The sequence below is a fragment of the Eublepharis macularius genome, chromosome 1, assembly GCF_028583425.1.
Source record: "Eublepharis macularius isolate TG4126 chromosome 1, MPM_Emac_v1.0, whole genome shotgun sequence".
Taxonomy (NCBI): domain Eukaryota; kingdom Metazoa; phylum Chordata; class Lepidosauria; order Squamata; family Eublepharidae; genus Eublepharis; species Eublepharis macularius.
The window spans coordinates 169,309,533-169,330,773 of NC_072790.1; the positions used below are offsets into that span (position 1 = coordinate 169,309,533).

Genomic DNA, 21,241 nt, shown 5'->3' on the forward strand with positions numbered 1-21,241 from the left:
GCTTCTCCTTCAGCCAAATCTCAACTCAGGCTCCCTCTGCCTCTTAGTTCAGACTGACTTCAAACTCTTTCTGTGTCACTCCTAAACTCTAATGGATGTTACACTTCAAAATATAGAATTAGCAAACATTTTTTGTTGTTGGTAAGTCCCTGGTTCCCACCAGACTAGGCAAAACAATAGTGATAGGCTCTTTCACAGCAAATTGATAGCACCGGTTTCAAAGTAAAATGAAAAAAGGCAAATCATAGTTTAGAGCCTGTCTTTGTATTTTAACTGTTCAGTGCTCCTGTCCTTTGTCATGGTGGTATCAAGAGGCTGAGCAATGACCATATATAAGATTTGCTTCATGGACACATCCAGTTCTAGCCATACAGAGTGGGGATTCATGTTGTTGCATCTCTCCCAGTGAGGGATTGATTGCCAATGAATGCCCTGGAGCAGGGGGTTTCTAGCTCCCCCCTCCCCTGCCTAAGCTCTCCCTGCAGGTAGCCTAGAGGGAAAAATCCACTAGAGTTGGGGGGAGGAGGGGTGATGCCTTCAAGTGGTTGGTGTGAGCATCCATTCCCTTTAAAGGGACAGCTAAGGAGCCAATGGGGGCTGGATGAGAAGGATACTGAATGGGAAAGTGTATGGTAGATTGAGGGAGTTGGATAGAGACAGTGGAAGGGAAGGCAAACAACAGCTGGCAATGGACAGTTGCTTGTAGGAAAGTCCTGGTAGCATTGCCAGGATAGCAGAAGAGTGAAGCATCACCCTGATTCCTGTCTCTCTTGGATTCCTGGATCCCAGGCAGCTAAGGGCTGTGCTAGCTCTGAAGGGGGGCGGGGCGGGCGGATTGAGTTGAGCTGCTTCTTAGGTCATGTCAACCTCTATCTCTTCTGCTCTCATTTTAGATGTGGGTTTATTAGGTGCTGTAGTCATCAACTTGAGGGTAAAGCAACAAGAGAAGAATGCAAGTTGTGAGATCCAGAAGTAACAGCTTCTACTTTATCCTGTCCTCTGCCAGCAAAATAATGAGATGTTCCTCCCCTGTGCAACTCCCTAGTACTGTACATTTTTAATAATAAGAGAGCCTCAGTTCTCTTAGTGAGCTCAGTGGGGCTTGCTCTTGACTCTGTGCGTATAGGATTTCAGCCTTAATTGGTCTGGGACTGTGTAAGTGATACCAAACAATTTTTGACCTCCCTGCCTTTCTCTCACCATAGGGTTTCTTTCTCACCCCCTCACCAGTAAGGCATTCCCTTATTTTGGCAACAGCATTACAAGGATCCTTATCATCCCAAATAACAAAAGTCTTTCATTTCCTGGGAAATGGGAGATTAAGAGTATTCATGGGTGTGTGGAGTAAAAGATTTGTAGAGAGAGAGAAACAGTAAAGTGCTAGGGCAATGGAAGAGCAGAGCTGATGGAAAATGTCCCTTCTACGCTGGAAGACTGGAGGAGCTCTGTGTTGCTGGAGTGAATGTAAGAAGAGCCCCTGTGGATCAGACCAGTGGTCTATCTGGTCTGGCATCCTGTTTCATAGTGGCCATCTGGTTGCCCTGGAATGCTGAAAAATGAGGCATAGAAGTCAACACCTTGCCCTGAGGTGCCTCCTGCCACTAGGGTTCAGAGGTTCACTGTCTGAATGTTAAGGTTCTCTTTAGTCACCATAGCTAGTAGCTAATAAGAACATGATGCACCTACAAGAAATATTTAGAGACTGGATATCTTTGGGTTGTAAAACCCAAAGTGATGGGCTGCAACTGGAGAATGCTGACTATCAAATATTGCTTGGAATCTGCCTGCCAATTCTTGGCATCAGGCCTCTTATTTTCTTTAGTTGTTACAACTGTTATTTTTTTTAGAAGTCATTGTTATTGTACTCAAAATCTTGTTACATTACAAACTGGCCTCCTATAAATTGTTTTATGAACAATCAACAAAGCCTTCCCCGGTAACTAGCAATCAGTTGTCACAGCAGTTATCACAGTTGCTTATGGCAGAGAGCATTTTTTTCCTGCACATGGAGAAAGTTACTGGTGTTTCTCTGGTTTTGTCGCAGCTGTGCTTTCTTTGCTCGCTTCTCCCAACATCCAGCACATTCTTAGTTCTCCTTATACTTGACTGACAGCCTCTTCTTTGTCTTTTAGGGAGCAAAGGAGAAACAAGGAGAAGAGAAACTGAAAGAACAACTGGCCCAGGTTCTGGTGCAGGTACATTAGTACAGTGCTAGTCTATTCCCAGTCATATGTCTAATTCTGAACTTGTAGTCAGAGTGCAGATCAAAACGTCCACATAATGGGGCCATGTATGGAAAGGACAGATACTTTTACAAACCTGGGGAAACTGCAGGTTTGCAGGAAAATCTCACACTCATAATTTTGATGGCTTCTATATTGGACTCATCAGTGATGCATTGGACCAGGAGCAGGCTCAAAACAAACAGGGATAAGACTCAGGGCAAGGTGTTGACCTCTATGCCCCATTTTTCAGCATTCCAGGACAACTAGATGGCCCCTATGAAACAGGTATCTGAATGGGATGGACAAACATCAATGAAAGGCTCTTGCCAGCTACTGCCAGTCTTTTACTATGCTGCATGGTGTGTTCTAGTACACGTTATTCACTCACAGGGGCCTCATTTAGAGTAAACCTGTTATCAGGAATGTGCCTCACTTGAATGTGCACCAGTGAATGTGCCCCAATCAGCCACTCAGGGAAGCTGTATCCAATTTGGAAAACACATTTTACCTCTTTTTATCCTCTTAGGGGACAAATTTCTTAAAATCCCTTCTTAGTGGGTGTTTACATCGTGAAAAGAATGTTTTTTTTAAACAAATTTTTTTATTGGATGGGTTCACAAACATTCACAGAAATCATTAACATTATCTACCCCATAACAATTTCCCCATCCTTCCCCCCCCCTTTTCTAGTGACTACCAGCAGTTTTCCATACCCAACTTAATCTAAAAAGTATATCATATAAATTCTTAAAGTCTACAATGTATATCTATATTATGCATACTAATCAAATCTCTTTACTCATCTTAACTATCTACACTTACTATATTACATATCTTAATTAAAAATATAAAAATTATATAAGTATATAATAAATACTACTAAATATACTAACTAAAAAAGATACATATATATGTGTAACATACTATTCCTTAAATACCTATTACTATAACACTATAACTCCATACTAATCCAACAAAATACAATAAAATCTACCCCTTTTTGACCTTAAGTAAGTTTCTATCTCCCCTTTAATTCTCGAAAGACCACAGTTTCCCCTTCATGTCCCACTTTTTCTCCACGTATTTCTTGAATTTTTCCCAGCTTAATGTATAATCCAATTCTTCTTGTTCTTTCAATTTCCTTGTTAATTTGTCCATTTCTGCCATATTCAAAACTTTCAAAATCCAGTCTTCCATAGATGGTATCTCCTGAGTCTTCCACAACTGTGCATAACACATTCTGGCCGCCGTGATCATATAAAACACCATAACACTGTCCATTTTATCAAAATCTTTTAGGTTCATACATAATAACAGCAATTCCGGAGTTTTATTTATATTCCTTTGTAATATATCTGACATAACTTTTACTATATCCCCCCAGAACTGCTTAGCCTTATCACAAGTCCACCACATATGACAGAATGAACCTTCATGCTGTTTACATTTCCAACATTTATCAGACATCTGGCTATTACCATTGGCCAACTTCTTCGGTGTTAAATACCATCTATACAACATTTTATATACATTTTCACGCACAGTGGTACATGCTGAAATTTTAACTACATTTTTCCACACCTTTTCCCAAGCTTCCATTGAAATTTCCCTATTACAATTTATTGCCCATTTGACCATCTGAACTTTAACAACCTCCTCCTCCGTAAACCATTTCAGTAATATCTTATATATTTTAGAAATTATTTTCTTCCCCCCCTGAAGCAAACAGTTCTCAATCTCAGAATTTTGTAATCTAAAACCATTTTTCCTTTTGTCTTTCTCATATAAGTCTTTTATCTGCATATATTGAAACCATCCATACTGGAATGGCAGTTCATCATTGCCTTTAAGCAAATAATTGTTCTGCTTTATCTCAAGAATCTCTTTATATGTCAGCCAGTCTTCCCCTGCATATTCTGTCCTTGGATTTACTACTTCCGCAGGGATAATCCACATTGGTATAGACTCTTCCATATATTTCTTATATTTGTTCCACACAGCAAACAAACTTCTTCTTACATAATGATGTAAAAACATAGAGTCTGCTTTTACTTTGTCACACCATAGATATACATGCCATCCAAACAGTTTATTGTATCCTTCCAATGCTAATAACTTCAAATGCTTCAATGGCAACCATTCCCTTACCCAGTCCAAACATACCGCATCATGATATAATTTAAAATTTGGTAATTGTAGACCTCTTTCTTTTGCATCATGAAGTACTTTCATTTTAACTCTGGGTTTTTTTCCAGCCCAAACAAAATTTAAAATCATTCTCTGCCACTTTTCAAATTGTTTACTATCCTTAACAACAGGTACTGTCTGTAATAAAAACATTCTTGGAAGAACATTCATTTTAATTACTGCAATGCGACCTAACCATGACAAGTTCATTTTGTTCCATCTGATCATATCTTTATCTATTTGTTGCCATAACTTGTCATAATTATTCTTATATAAATCAATATTTTTCGCAGTAACTTCCACTCCCAAGTATTTGACTTTGTTCACTACTTCACATTCCACCTTATCCATCAACTCCTTTTGTTGTTGTTTTGTCATATTTTTACACAGTATTTTGGACTTCACCTTATTTATTACAAATCCCGCTAAATCTCCAAAGTCTTTCATTTTCTTCATCAATTTTGGCATGCACTCGATTGGATCCTCCACGATCACCATTATATCATCAGCAAAAGCTCTCACTTTATATTCAAATCCTTTTGTCCTCAGTCCTCTTATTGAATTATCTTCTCTTATTTGCCTAAGTAAGATCTCCAATACCATTACAAACAGAAGTGGGGAAAGCGGACATCCTTGTCTTGTTCCTTTCCTTATTTCCAACTTTTTCGTCACATCTGAGTTGACAACTATATTTGCAGATTGGTTTTTATATATTTCCTTTATTGCTTTTATAAACTTCTCTCCCATCTGCATCTTCTCCATTGTTGCAAACATAAAATCCAAGTTCAAATTGTCAAACACTTTCTCTGCATCCGCAAAAAAACCCCCAGCCTGCTTCCCTGGATTTTTATCATAATACTCAATGGCATTCAACAACACTCGTAGGTTATTTTTTATTTGCCTTTCCGGTAAAAAGCCAGCTTGATCTTCATCTATGAATTCCACTAACCAAGCCTTAAGTCTTTCCGCTAATATCTTTGCAAATATTTTATAGTCATTATTAGTTAGAGATATTGGTCTGTAATTCTTAACGTTACTTAAGTCTAATGTCTCCTTCGGTATCAATGTAATATTAGCCTCATTCCTTGTATCTGGCATCTCAACCCCTTCCAATATCTCATTCATTACTTTTTGCATCATTTGTTTCAAATCCTCCGCCATCACTTTATAAAATTTTGCTGTAATTCTATCTGGTCCCGGAGCTTTGCCAACTGTAGTAGCTTGTATTGCTTGTAGCACTTCCATTATTGTTATCTCAGCACTAAGCTTCTCTTTCAGCTTCTCCGGCACCTTTGGTAAATCAATCATATCAAAGTAATCTCTTATCTTTTCATAATCCACTATTTTTTTCTGATACAGCTTGGCATAGTATTTATAGAATGCTCTCTCAATCAACCCTTGATCATATAATTCCTTCCCCTCTTCTATAATTCTACTTATTGCCCTTTTCTCTCTTTTTCTTTAATTGCCACGCCAAATATCTCCCTGGTTTATTAGTTCCTTCAAATGATTTTTGCTTCATTTTCTTCAACTCCCACTCCACTTCTTTATTTTCCATAGCCCTAATTTGTTCTTGCAGTAACTTTATTTCATACAACAATTTCTTTTTACCTGGCCTCTTTTTCAGTTGTTGTTCTACTTGAATAATTTTTTCCTGAATCTCTTTTAATTTCGCTTCTTTTTTCCTCTTCTCTCTACCATTTAAGTCCATCAACACACCTCTAATTACAGCTTTATAAGTGTCCCAGACCATGTGCATTGACACCCCTTTATCCACATAAATAAAGAACTTCGTTTCTTTTCTAAGCACCTCAACGCATTCTGGGTCACTCAAAAGATCCTCATTAATTCTCCATCTCCATTTTTTATGTTTCATTCCAAATCTCCACATCACAGGATTATGATCCGAGCTAACTTTCGGTAATATATCAGTCTCTTTTGTAAACACTACCAGTTCTTTAGACGCCCAGATCATATCTATTCTGGAAAAAGATTGGTGACCAGTTGAAAAAAACATATACTGCTTCACTTTAGGATTATATTTTCTCCAAACATCATCTAAGCTTTTTGTTCCTGAATTTCAAAAAAAGACTTTGGTAATTTCCCCGTCCTTGCTTTGCTTGTTGATGAACTTTTATCCAATTGCAAATCTAGCACTCCATTAAAATCTCCAGCTATAATTACCTGATCATAAGTCCATTGCTCCATTTGTTCACGTAAATCTTTAAAAAATATATCCTTGGAGCCATTTGGCGCATATAGTCCAAGTAACAAAGTTTTTTTTGCATTACATAAAAATTCCACAGCCAGGTATCTTCCATTTTTTCAGACACTATTAATTTAGGTTGCAATTCTTCTTTTATATATATAACAATTCCCCTCTTTTTTTGCTTTGTTGCCGAAACAAATTGCTTTCCTGACTTTTTGTTAATTAAATATTTAACATCTTGATCCCTAATATGAGTCTCTTGTAGACAAATCAAATTACTTCTTTGTTTAGATAGCCAATGTAACACAGCTTTTCGTTTAGAGGGTGAATTAGCAGTGCAATCCTATGGTGAGTTACTCCAGTCTAAGCCCATTGAAGTCAGTGAGCTTAGACTGGAGTAACTCTTCATAGGATTGCACTGTAAGTCCATTAACATTCCATGAAATTAATTTGTACTCCATAATTATAACCTGGATGAGCTAGGAAAGTCTTTTCCATTCTCCATCAGAAATACATCCATTGCATATTTCGATTTAATCACTTGTCTCCCTGATTGGAATTCAAAAGTCACTCCTTCTGGCAGCTCCCATCTATATCTAATATCAGCTGCCCTCCGCTTCTGTGTCAAATCTCTATACTTTTTCCGATCCTGGAGCACTTTACGTGGTACTTCTTTCATGATTCGAATCCGTATCCCAGCTATTTCCAGTGGAGTTTCAAAGTGTCTTCTAATAATTTCCTCCTTCATTCTCCTTGTGGTCAATTGGACAATAATATCTCTTGGTAGGTTCTTTTGTTCTGCATATTTTGAATTGACTCTATACACGATATCCAAATGGGTCATCATTTCCTCCTCTGTTTGCCCCCAAAATTTTGCCAATATTTCAGCTACTTGTAAAATGTGTTTTCCCAAAGGGATACAGCTTCCCTGTGTGGCTGGCAGACTGCTTCATGCTTGCGCCCACGCCCACTGCCAGCTTGGCCACTCTTCCCTGATTGGGCCAGCTGCTCAAGGTCATTTGCATATGTGGTCTGATTGGGGCTCACAACATCCCACACCTCATCCTGGCTCCCCCCCCCCCGAGACAGTTGGAACATAGAGATCATTTGCGTATGTGGCCTGATTGGTCCTCACCCCCCTCATTCTAACCGTATGCAGTTGCTATTGGGAGTCATTGAATGTGTCCTGAAATAAAATGCACCTCCCAGTTTTCCCCTAAAAGTTCACTAGGGTTGCCAATCTCCCTGTGGGGCCTGGCTTTCCTGTGTGGCTGACAGGCTCCTGCCTGCCTATATTCCCCCCCTCTCTGTTTGGTCAGCTGTGGAACTCTGTGTTCTGAAGAAAGATGGTACATGACTCCTGAATAGGAATTTTATATAAATGTCAGTATGGCAACTGAGTTTTGAAATTTATGGAGAGATGGGGCCATTTTCATGCGAACCTCTCACATGAACCTGCCAAAGTACCCACCACACTACCCCTCCCTCAGTCCAACTCCACCTCACACCTCTTGTAGCCATCACCTCTTACTGCCCCCAAGAAGCCTCCTGGCAGATGTTGTGCAAGATACACCGACGCTAGAAGGAGGAAGCAACTTAGAGATGCAGTAAAGAAATATGCAGATCATTTGACTTGAGGGAGGGCTGCTTCTCACATGGGCCTGCTCCAGAGTGAGCTCACCCAGCAACCTGGTGATCCTAGCACCTGAGGGGGAAACCACCAATGTGGTCTACAAAGAGGTCCTTCAATCAAAAAAAAAATTATTGTACATATTTTTCACTTTATTTATTGCACTATAGTCTTTTCTTTTTAAAATCTCTTCAATAAATGTTATATTTTGAAATTCATTTCATTTGTTTTTGGCATCAACACGCTTCGCTTTATTCAAATACCTTTGTGAAGCACGGGTATTATGCTATTATACTACAAAACCAACTTAAAAAAAAACCCAAACCAAAAATGTTACACATTCATAAGTATTATAACTGGATTTAAAGTAGTAAAATACTGTAGCAAAGCATGGGTATCAAGCTAGTATATAGATATATATATAATGTTCCCTGCACATGGAAAACAAACATACCAGGGAGAAATCTTTTTCTTGACACTTGCTTTTCTGTGTGTAGGGAACTATTTTATGTGGAGGAATATTTAATCACATGTTTAACCTACGCTCTGAATGTTTATTTTAATGATGTCTTGTAAAATTAAAACCAATCTACTACATATTCTATATTGTTCTGAATATTGATTAATAACATGTTAGAATACTTTGGTCAGGGATTTGGTTTACACTCTGAATCTGGAAAATAAGAAACTACTGGTGCTTCCAAAGGGACTGTACAGCATCTGCCCCGACTAAAATTCATTTGGAAGATAATGTGGCAAATCTCTCCCCTGTACTGGTCCAAGGACCATAATGTCTCCAGTATAAATACATTTGAAAAGAGGTGACTCTTTAGAGAGATATTTAGACTCATTAGGTTGCATTTATATAGTGAGTTAACAGATTTTTTGGTGGCGGGGTGTCAAGTAGAATGTCCCCATTTAGAGTTGTTAATTAAAAAATTATCTTTGGTTTTTGATTTCTCAGCATCGTGCTCTGATGGAAGAATTGAGCCGTAGCAAAAAGGACTTTGAAGAAATTATTAAAGCCAAGGACAGAGAGTTGAAGGAGACCAAGGTATTGAACAGAAGTAGGATGCAATACAGTGGGGAAAGTAGTTGGTTCAGGCGTTGCTATAAGGCTGCCCACTTTTTTGAAGCATCTTTTTTGCATCTTGAGGAAGTTGCTTTTTTTCCTTTCTAGAGCTAGAGGGCAAGTCAGCTCCTTGCTTTTCTTTTCAAGTGTGTGGGTGAATTTGGGATGGAAGTAGCTTCAGAGGCATTTGTATGTTGTTGACACCTGCTTAGTTATCATTTTTTAGAAGGTACATTTCTTGTGAACAATATATTGTCCCTTGTACCCAATGCATTCTCAACAGCTGTTGATCTTGTGTGTTCTTGGTTTCAGGAGGAGAAAGAGAAGGCAAGAGCACAAAAAGAGGAGGCTTTAAGCCAGATGACTGATGTGCTGGAGAATGAGTTGCAATGTACAATCTGCTCTGAACACTTTATTGAGGTAAAGTATAATTAAAACAAAAGGGTTTGCATGAAAAAGGTTCAAGAAGCATTATAATAGCACTGATAATTTGTTTTACTGAATCCATTCTAAATTTGCCCTAGTCAATTTAATTCATGAGTCTTTTATTTATGCAGTAAATTTGTATGCCTCTTCTCCAAACCTATTCCAGATTTGTTTGTCGACAGGACCTGGGTTTCTCTCTGTATCTCTCTGCAGTGCTTATTCCTAGTTCAGATTACCCTGAAATATGGTATGCTGTTTGAACATAACAGTATGAATAGCATCTGTCTTTTCCTATAATGCTTAAGAAACATTATTGTGAAACATTCAAATAGAATATATTGAGGATGTTGTCTGGGAAATATTTCTGTATTATTAATTCAGAATATTGTGGCAATATAACTAATTACTTCAATTCATTGGAAGGGCAGTTGATGTTAAACCTTTTCAAGACAAAAAGAGTGGTATTGTCGAAGGCTTTCACGGCCGGAGAACGATGGTTGTTGTGGGTTTTCCAGGCTGTATTGCCGTGGTCTTGGCATTGTAGTTCCTGACGTTTCGCCAGCAGCTGTGGCTGGCATCTTCAGAGATGTAGAAGATGCCAGCCACAGCTGCTGACGAAACGTCAGGAACTACAATGCCAAGACCACGGCAATACAGCCCGGAAAACCCACAACAACCAAAATGAGAGGCTTGCTAGGTTCATTTTTAATGCCAGGTTTGGTGCTACATGTGTGAGCCTTGCCCAGACATTCACATTTCTCCTCTTGTGTGCTTTGACTTCAAGAAGGATGTGGAGGGCAAGTGCAAACCACAATATGGTGGTCCAGATATAACAATAAGATTTAGCTTGTTTACCATGAAATAGAGGAGGGGGGCAGTTCATGAGCTTATAGTTAATTCATGTAACACCAAAGCACAGTGTCATAATTCTGGATTATAGATTAAAAAAAACATTTTAAAATGCAGTTTCTTAGTAAATATAGGATGCTGGGTATCTTACTCTGTTGCTTCTCATCTATTAGAAGGGGAATCTTGGTGATAAATGTGCATGTGCTGTTTTATAGTGTTTATTTTAAAAATGTGCAATTTCCAGTAGCACAGGGCAGTTTACACAGAGATTGCCAGTAGATCCATCTTTGATTAGTTATTCTGGCATTCGTTCAAGAGGTAATTAGTGTTGTATGTGTTAAGCAATGCCATATTTAGCTTTGCATAATATTCTATAGCTCTGAAGGTGTTCTTTGTTTGTTGTTGAATTAATAGTCTCCTATTGTACTGTGTCTCTCTCTTTTTTTAGCTGTTAATTTATAGAGAGAGAAAAAAAGAAAGAGAATGCTATCCCAGCCAACACGCCACACCATTCAAAGAAGTGGCCCCCAGGATTGTTCCATGGGTGATAGGGATAAACGGTTTTCAAAACAGAGCTTTGTTTTTATTATTTTAAAGTCAGAATGGGATGACAAAATGTCACTGAATAATATTCAAACAAATATGTCACATATGCAGAGAAAATGCATACCATAAGAAATTAGAAAATCCATCGCAGTGTATGAGTAAAGTAACTATGCAAAGTAGACATACAAAATATTAACACTTGTTTATCTTAACCATTTTCATCCTATTGTATTATTGTTTCCATAAATAATCTCGCTTTGTTGATAAATGGAAGGATTTTGATATTAATCCATTTTTGCTTTTACAGGCTGTCACTCTAAATTGTGCACACAGCTTCTGCTCCTTTTGTATCAGAGAATGGATGAAGCGCAAGGTGGAGTGTCCAATCTGTAGAAGGACAATATTGTCCAAGACACGATCACTAGTTCTAGACAACTGTATTGATAGGATGGTGGAAAATCTGGATGTTGAGACAAAGCATCGTCGCCTGTCCCTCATCAAAGAGCGAAAAGGTGAGAGGTGGGTCTTCCGTTCTTAGGTATTTGAATTTTGCTCAATATTATTTACCATAGATATAAATTAGTTAACATAGATAATTAGTTAGATAACATCAGTTAGAAATGTATCAGTGACAATGTGAAGTTAGGCTTCTGTTTATACAGAGGATTTTTTTTAAAAAGCCTATCCAGTCCTGCTCCAAAGACTGCTTTGGGTTCAGCGTTTCAAAAATGTTTCTTTAACGAGGTTGCTGTACTGTAAAATGTTTTGATCAATGCTTGTTCCACAAATCTTGCTAATTATTGTAAAGTTGGCTGTCTAGCTAATTGAGCTGCCTCTTCATAAGATGACCACCTTATCCAGCACAGATAAAAAGGAGAAATAAAATTGAGTTTTACCTGTATATTAATGGTACTGCAATCTTAACTCCAGTTTATTTATTCTAGTAGTTTTTTTTTAAAGCACAGGTAATATAACAGACCCTAAAGAACCCCACTGGATAATACCCTTAAGGTTAACAAGACCATCTTCTGGAACCTTTGAAGTTAAAAGCAGGACCACTGCAAATCCCTGCCCCTAATTCTATGAGGGATTCATGAAGGATATCAAGATCAATGATACTGAACACTGCAGAGACATCGAGGCTAATCAGCAGGATCACACAATTCCTCAGTCCTTCTTCTGATGCAATTTATCCATTTGGTGACCAAAGCATCCCTATCCTAAATCCAGATTTAAAAAAACAGTTATAACTAGCTCTAACAGAACATCATCTAAATTGGCTCATCAGTCCTTTTATCTGTAAAGTGTCTTGGGAAAGAATCAAGGCAGTTCAGCAGGTTTTTCTGGGGAAGGCTGAATTAAGTTCCTGACCACATGGAATAGCTGTATTGGATGACCACTTTTGGGTGTGCTGTGGCCAGAGAAGTATGTTGCATGTGCCCAGCATCAAATCTTGCCATTCTACAGCTTTGAACCTGATATGAGTTGAGCAGGGATGATGCACGTGCCCAAATGCTTCATTTGAGTGTAGGGCTGGGAGAACGATTCTGTAGTCTCAGGGACCATTTGCAGTTGGTGATTTTGACCAGGGAAGCTGCCAAGCTGCATGGAACAGCTTTATAGGCCGCTTCTTCACCGTATCTACAAGAGCTTAGTAGGATGATTTATTAGCTAGAATGTATCTGAAAGATTTAAATTTTTATAGCTTTAATTTGCCATGATGTTTTAGAGTAGGTCAGGCTTACTTAAATATATTTGTGGCTTTGGTCATTGGACCAAAAATAGAGGTCAAGCCAGCTATCTCCCAGTCAAGGAAACATTAATAACTGTGTGGGCAGGCACTTGGTTTTTCTCCGGTGGTCCTAGGAGTGGGGCAGTCCTTACTTTTGTGATATAGCTCCTCCTCTCCAAAGGCAGGGTCAGTCAGCTGATTTTGATCCTGGAGGGGAGGAGCTTGTCCCTAGAATCACCAGTCTTTCTGGCCCTGCCATCTGAGCAGGACGTCTTCAGCAACGCTCTGCAGAGCTCAGTGATCCTGGTGAAGAAACTACCAGAGATGAACCGGGCGTGGCGCCGTGTGCCTGTAATCCCAGTATTCAGGGAGGCTGAGGCCACAGGCAGTGTGGAGCTCGCAGGGGAAAGGAAAGGCCCTACCGCCTACCCCACCCCCGTTTCACCCAGAGTGATGGCGAGCATTAGAGCTGGAGGCCCCTAGGTTCTCCTAGGTTACACGGCCACAACTGCAAAACTCCACTGAGGTTTCCCACCTGTGGGTTGGGAGGACCCCCCCTCAGACGACCAGAGGGTGTGGTGTTTGAATCCGCCGTAGCTTGTTGTAGAGACCGATATTATCGGGAACTCCCTCAGGCTTGGAAGGAGCAGCCTCCAGCAGCAGCAGAGGACCTGCTCCAACCCCGGCAGCCCCTACTGAACTGCGGTAAGACTAATCCTGCGGGTAACAGGGGCTGTGAAAGGAAGGAGGGAGGAGAAAAAAGTAGCAGAAGCCTCAGAGCCAGCTCGTCCTAAATAAAAGGGAGCCCTCCTTTATTTCTCTTTCCTTTCATCCAGGACTTGTGAGGTGTGCTTTCACTTTCATTTCTTCTTTTGGCAGGAGAATTTCTGTTGTCAGAATGTCAGCAAGGCAGGCCTACCCACCTCACAGGCCTCAAAGAGCGTAACCCTGCGGCCTAGATCTTCCAAACTTCTAGGCCTCACCCCCTTCTAGGCCTTTCAATAGGCCAGTGAAAGAGAAAAAGCCCAAGGGCCTGAACCTGTCAGGCAAGAATGCCTGGAAAATTTTCTGCTGGTGGTAGGTCAACAAAGGCAGGCCTAGCCTCCTTCCAGGCCTCAGAGAGTGCAAGCCTGTGACCTAAACCTGCCCAGCTCCCAGGCCTCGGCCTACTTCCGGGCCTCTCAAGAGACTAGTGAAAGGAAGAAGGTCTTGGGTTTGCATCCACCAGGCAAGGAAGCCTGAAATGAGTTGCTGTAATGTTGTGGTTAAATGTTGGGCCATGAATCATTACCCTGCTAGTTCGAGTCCCATAATTACTTGAACTCGGTGGCTGACCTTGGGTAAAAGTCCCAATTACCTAGCGGTTCTGGGAGAATAATGATGATTCTGACCTTATCACAGCCCCTGACTGTGATATCACAGTCCAGACAAGCCAGATCTCATCAGATCTCAGTACCTCAACAGGGTTGGCCTTGGTCAGCAATTGGATGGGAGACTTCCAAAAAAGACCAGTGTTGCAGAGGCAACTATGAGTCAAGCTACAAGTGACTTTTTTCACACGTAGAACACTTGATCGTTTTTGCAAGTTTTTCTGGGAACTGAAGTCCCAGTGTCCTTCCCCTCTCTGTTAGAATCGCTGCCTGAAGAGCCAGAGAAAGCCGGCTGCAGCAGCAGCTTTTGCAAATTGTTCCTCCAGTCACAAGCCTGCTCTCAGCGATCTTTGGGGGCAGGCAGCTGCAGCTTCCTCCCTGGGCGTCTTGCTCCCGAGGAGGTGCTCTGGATTTGCAAAAGCTGCTGCCTGGCTCTTCAGGCAGCGATTCTAACAGAGAGGGGAAGGACACTGGGACTTCAGTTCCCAGGAAAACGTGCGAAAATGATCAAGTGTTCTACGCGTGAAAAAAGTCACTTGTAGCTTGGCTCTATAACTGGATGACATTTTCCACCACTAAGGGTAAAGAAATTACATGCCCCCTATTTACATAGTCGCAGCCATAGCTACTATTAAACAAACAAACTGGCATGGCCCAGGATGGAAATAAGGAATTCGAAGAGGTCCTGCACACCAATAAATAGTCTAGCGGCTAGACTCTCAGATGGGCAAGAGAGGCATTCCAGTATGGGAGTCTGACACCAGATAGGTAAAGGGGTGCCCCCCAGATTAAGGAAGAGGCAAGGGCCATTAAGAGCACAGATCTCAGATAAGCCTTCAACCTGAGGACCCTGAGCTATCAGTTTTCTCCCTCAGCCAAGAAGAAAGGGGAGCTGTTAAAAGAAGGGAAAATTTCCTAGCAGGTCTTCCTCAGGAGCTGTATCCTAGAAAGCTCCCTAAGGTGATGAGGATCCTAGAGTTTTCTCCCTTAAGGACTAAGGGGTTGGAGAGAATCCTCCGTAGAATCAGGAATAACCCCATCAGGGATTCCCTTCCAGTAGTCTGTCATACTTGTAGAAGTCTAAAAGGAAAACTCTGGCAAAACTAACTACTCTTATTTCTTCTCCACCCCAAGTCTTACACATTAATTCCAGGGGTTACTGAGAGGATCAAGCTGTCATTGGTGGATGATCTGGTAACCAGCCTGCCATCTAATCCTGTGCTGCCCATTGAGAAGGACGGACTACCTAGGATTCCAGCATCAAGTGGTTTGAACTGGCTATGTGCAGAAAATTGGAAGTTTCCGCTACATCCTTCAGAGCATTGGTGACAGCTCCACTCCTTCCTAGAGTCACATTCTCTCAGGTCACAAACCTGGCTGCAGTGAGCAGTAAACTCCTTTAAAGAGCCAAAGAGCAAAACTAAGAAAACAGCCCCGGCAATATGCTATGCTGTGGTCAACAAGAACCATGGTTTTCAGGCAACCAGGCACAACATTTAGCTTAGAAATTGGAACGTGCACCATTTGCCCCAAAGCCAAAGTAACCGCGGTTCCTTTCAAAGATATCAACTTGTCTGGAGAAACTCTAATTAAAGGAAAGCAGACCAAACATCGAGAAGAGGGTAGTACCTTCTCCCTCAACAAATCTGGTCAGAATACTAAAGGGCCAAAGAAGGGAACTCAGTGTGTCTACACCAAGGCAGCAGGCGTGATGGTGTTTGGGGGATGCTTACAATGCTTGGCAAACCCTTGGCAGCCAATAATAAGAAACAGGTAGGTGTTGGATAATGTGATCAGTGGAATTCAGTTCTGTGCCACCTGGTCCCTTTCCCCCTAGATCCAAAGGAATTTGGTCAAATAAAATAGACGCCTAGGAACAAGAAGGTCAGAATGGAAAGGCTAAAATTTGTCATGACTGCCATTCAGGAGGGAGATTGTCTGGCTTCCATCAATCTCTCAGAGGCATTTCCAAAATTGGGCCCTTTCCTTTGAGCTGAAAACACCACCTATGGTGTTTATCAGAATCCTAGTAACACTGATAGCATGGCTAGGCCATGGAGAGTGGCTCCTTTCCCATATCCAAATGACATCTTGATTTGAGCACTTCAGAAGTGCCTGTTGCCATACCATGGGGCGTTAGATCACAAGAGGTCCAAGATAGTTGAATTGCCAGAGATCCTCAAACAGGAAAATAACCAGTGGCTGTACCTCATTCAGTCTCATGATGGTGTCCCGTTAAGGGAACCAGAGAGAACAGTGATGACCATGGACATATCTTTGGGGATGGGGATCACACACCCAAAGAAGAATGGCATAGGTCATCTGGCTGAAGGACAAATGATCAAAAGGGCAAACCTTTAGGAACTCGGAGCCATCAGACACAGTATGGTGGAATCTCAGAATCTTCCCACAGGTCACTATATGTTTATACAGAGGACAACTCTGAGGCAGACTGGCTAAGTCAGAGAGTGATGAACCAAGCAGAATGGATGCTAGCCAGAGAGATTCCCCAACTGATCTACCAGTTTTCGACAAAGCGCAAGGAAAAGAAACCCGCAAACCATAGGGATAGATGATGTGAGCAGCAAGCTGCCTTCACACATCTTGTATGTCTTCCACAGTACAGCTATTGCACGAGCTGTTCAGAAGATCACACAGTAAAGTGCAGAAGTGATGCTAATAGCAACCTTCAGGTCCAGAAAGGCATGGTCTCAAAACCTGAAGAATCTTTCAAGCATGGATCCCTGGCACCTCCACTGCAGGAGGGCCCATTGATGCAGGGATCAGTACGACACCCCGATCAGCTCTGACAAACCTCACAGTGTGGAGGTTGAACACAAACAGCTAATAGGGTTGGACTAAACAGAAGGCTTGATTGGTACTATGCTAGCCTCCAGGAAGAGTTCCACAGAGTCTATAAAAAATTCCTGCCAAGATCCCAGAAGCGTGCATGGATAGAGTCGTGTAATCTTTGGGGGCTAATTAGGGAGTTACTATCCTTCTTCAAGAGGGGTTGAAGAAAAGTCTTCACACCAACACCCTTAGACAACAGGTAGTGACCATCCCAACAATTAGGGGTTCTAGGAAGGGACATTCCCTTATATATCACCTTCATGGTAATGGATTTTGAAAAGGGACCTCATTGTAGAATCTTCTAAGGATTCATTGGTTTTTTCCCCATGTGAATTCTTAATCTGGTATTGAGAGCATTATATAAAAGATGCCTTGAGCCTATGACCTCATGTCCCCTAAAGGAACTGACCTTTAAAGCCATCTTTCAGATGAAAATAAAATCAGTTAGACAAGTGTCGGAATGGCAGGCACTAGCAGTAGCTATGCCCTTTCCTCCAAGATGGTAGAGCAAATTATGAACAAAAACAACTTTCTTCCAACGGTGAACTTCATGTTCATCTTCGTTCTTCTGTGCCTCCACACATGGGACTGCGCAGGCGCAGGCCAGCCGCCAGAAGATTTTTCATCGCTTTCCTCAGCTCCGAAGGGGCTGTTGGGCGCGCGCCTCAGCGACCGTTTCCCGCCCAAACGGTCACATGTCCCAACAGCGACCAACGGCCCCTTCCCTCAGTTCTCTTCTTGCCGCCACTAGAAGGGAACGTCTGCTTCGCAGCTCCGTGCTTTATAGTGATTGCTTGCTTTGTGATTGACTCAGACTGTTATTTGACGACGCATATTGCTGAACCCCTTAAACGTGGCCTCTAAGGCCTTATTCAAGCACTGTGCTCAGTGCCAGATGAAGATGACCCAAACAGATGGGCATGATCTGTGCCTTTTTTGCCTTGGGGAGGGTCATATTGTCCCAACGTGTAAGATCTGCCAGAAGTTTACCCATAAGGCCAGACAGGAGAGGTCTGCGTGTTTGAAGGCATCGCTTTGGCAGAAAGTGTTGGATGGAGAGGAGACTCCCAGACCCCCTTCGGTGGCGGGAATAACTCCGTTGTCCTCCCCAAAGGCTGCCCTTAGCTCCTCGGCCGAACGGCATTCACAAGCGGGCTCTGTGGCCTCTGCTAAGTCGGTGTCGACATCTCAACCGGCGAGTATAGCAGTATCAAAAGTGGGTTCACAAGTGGCGATGTCTCCAAAATTGCTGAGAGAAAGGGCGTCGTCGAAGTCGGATCCGAAGAAGTCGGTTTCGGGATCGGATCCGATGGGGTCGGATCCTACCTGCCTGTCGACTCCGACGCCGGATCCGAAGGCTACTGCGGTTCCGAGACCACACACCGCTGGCAAGAAGTCTTCCACCAAGAGGGCGTCGGATCCGAGAGCCAGCTCGGAGCTGCCGTCGAAGAAGCCGAAGAAGTCCAAACATCGACACTCTCGGTCCCCACGGCGCAGGTCTGCTGATGAGGTGGTGCTAGTATCTCTACGCACGCCTTCCCCTCATCTGAACTCACCAGATCGTTCTGCTCCAGAGAAAGTGCCGGATCCAGGTGCATATGTTGTGGTCTCGAGTGAGCATCGTTCCCCGTCACCGGAACCGAGCCCGGCTGCCCCTCGTCGGATCCGACGCACACCCAGAGAGCGCTCGTCCGCGTCGCCAGCTTCCTCCACTCGGAGTCGACTCCCTTTCTCCGATGTGGAAAGTGTCGGTTCCGAGCGTTCCTTGGCATCACAACACCGGCAGGCCTCCTATATTCCACTTGCATACCATTGCCAATGCAAGGGGGCCCCTGCGGGGTATGACTCCTCGGATCCGAGGCCATCAACATCCAGGCAGCATGAGTGGCTACCTCCACCGTTTCCAGCTGGTGAGGTGTCGGCTCCTTCTTCTGATGAGGAGGGGGCTGCTGTTGACTACGAGTATCGCTCTGATTCCTTGTCGGAACCATCTCCAGATGACAATGTGGCTCCCAGTACGAGTTCCCCTTATGAGGACCTCCGTATCTACACCGACCAGATGGCTCGTATGGCAAAGGCGTTGGAGATTGATATTTCTTTGGCCACGCCTAAGACGAAGGACAAGCTCCTGTGTTGCATCTATGGTGACAACCCAGCTACGGTGGGTTTTCCTATGTTGGAGAGCGTGGAGGAGATAGTGGAGAAGGTGTGGAAGGTGCCTTCAGACCTGCCAGCTACATCGAAGCGGATTGAGCAGATGTACAAAATCAAGCAAGGCATGTGGCAGTTGCTTGTCAAACATCCTCCACCTTCATCCCTGATTGCCGAGGAAATCCAGCACCGACGGTCAGGTTCTTCTTCCGTCCCGCCAGACAAGGAGGGGAAGAAGATGGACGCCCTGGGCAGACGCCAATACTCCATCTCGGCCCTAGCCCTCCGTATAGCCAACTACCAAACCATCATGGCTGGCTATCAGCTGTACCTGTGGGAGAAGCTGACGTCTTATGTCACTGACTTGCCTGCAGATAAGAAGGCGGTGGTGTCCCTGCTGCAAAACGAAGCCATTCGCCTTTCAAAGCAGCAGATGAATGCGGGGAGCCATGCAGCTGATACTGCGGCCCGTGGTATGTCGTCAGTGGTGATCCTGAGACGGCACTCTTGGCTCCGGTCGATGGCTCTCCCGCAGGAGGTGAAGACCAAAATTGAGAATCTGCCATTTGAAGGGGATTCCCTCTTTTCAAGCACCACGGATGAGGCGCTGAAGAAGAAGGAGGATAGGCAGACGGCTCGGTCGTTGGGAGTGACCTCAGCAGACAGGTCTGCTTTTAAGCCACGGTACCCTACAAGATACAACCCGTATCAGTACCATGGAAGATACCAACAATGTCCTTACTTCCAACATTATCCTGCTACTCAGCGCCATTACACTCCTGCGTAGCAACCCAAGAGGCATAGGCCTTTCAAGCCCCGTTCATCTCAGCCTCCTGCTCAGCAAAAAGATCCGCAGGGAGCAGGGAGACAGTTCTGACGGGATGAACTAGTCACAGCCCTGACTTTCTCGGACAGGCTGAAGCCTTTCCTATTTGAATGGGAGTCAATAACATCTGACTCATGGGTCTTAACGATTGTGAACAAAGGATATGGGCTGGAATTCACTGAACTGCCTAGGTGTATCTCACTGTTAAGGGCTGTGAATAATACCATGGCTGAGCTAGAGGATGAGATCATATCTCTCTTGGCCAAGGGTGCTGTGGAGGAGGTGGCATACGAGGAGTCTGAGAAAGGCTTCTTTTCTCGTTTCTTTCTGGTCCCCAAAAAGGTTGGGGGTTTACGTCCCATTCTAGATTTAAGGGGTCTCAATGCCTTTCTAAAGGTGACAAAGTTTAAGATGTCTGCTGTAATTTCCTTGCTAAAGAAGGGGGATTGGTTTGCTGTCCTTGACTTGAAGGACGCCTATTTCCATGTTGGAATACTAGAGGAGCACAGAAAGTTTCTGGGCTTCGTTTACAAGCAAAGGGTGTTCCGTTATAGAGTGTTTCCCTTCGGCCTATCCACAGCGCCACGGGTATTTACCAAGTGTGTGGCTCCTGTGGTGTCCTTCCTTCAGGAGAAAGGCTGTGCCATTTTTCCTTACCTCGATGATTGGCTCATCGTTTCAGACTCTGAGGCTGGGCTTGTGCACGCTGTAGAGTTAGTACTGAGCACATGCAAACGGTTGGGTCTGCTGGTAAATTTGGATAAGTCAAAGCTGGTACCCAGCCGTAAGGTCTCTTACATTGGTGCAGTATTAAACTCAGTTGAGGGTAAAGCACTACTTCCACAGGAAAGAGCTAGGTCTCTTAAAGGATTGGTTTCCATGTTCAAGAGAAATTGTTTCCAATCTGTGCGCACGATACAATGCTTACTGGGTCACATGGCAGCTGCTACCTCAGTAGTACCCTTTGCGAGACTGCGTATGCGTCCGCTGCAAAATTGGTTTGTGCGGAGGTACGATGCTATGCGCCACCCTCCGTCTCTCAAGTTATCCATACCTAGGATCATTCTATCCTCCCTTGACTGGTGGCTATCAGATGACAACTTGTTTAAGGGGACCCTGTTTGGCTATCTGCATCCTGGGGTTACAGTGACCACTGATGCGTCCC

General features: G+C 43.0%; 1 protein-coding gene across 3 annotated transcripts in view; it reads left to right on the forward strand.

The window, feature by feature from the left end:
- Positions 1–21,241, forward strand: part of RNF8 (ring finger protein 8) — a 38,163-nt gene that overhangs the window by 10,507 nt on the left and 6,415 nt on the right. Inside the window, exons 4-7 of one of the 3 annotated variants that reach the window (XM_054977964.1) lie at positions 2,133–2,195; positions 9,216–9,305; positions 9,636–9,743; positions 11,452–11,656. In XM_054977964.1, coding sequence (XP_054833939.1) covers positions 2,133–2,195; positions 9,216–9,305; positions 9,636–9,743; positions 11,452–11,656 — 466 coding nt within the window. Of the gene's footprint in view, positions 1–2,132; positions 2,196–9,215; positions 9,306–9,635; positions 9,744–11,451; positions 11,664–21,241 lie in introns of all 3 variants that reach the window. The other 2 variants (XM_054977982.1, XM_054977972.1) reach the window with 2 other exon arrangements.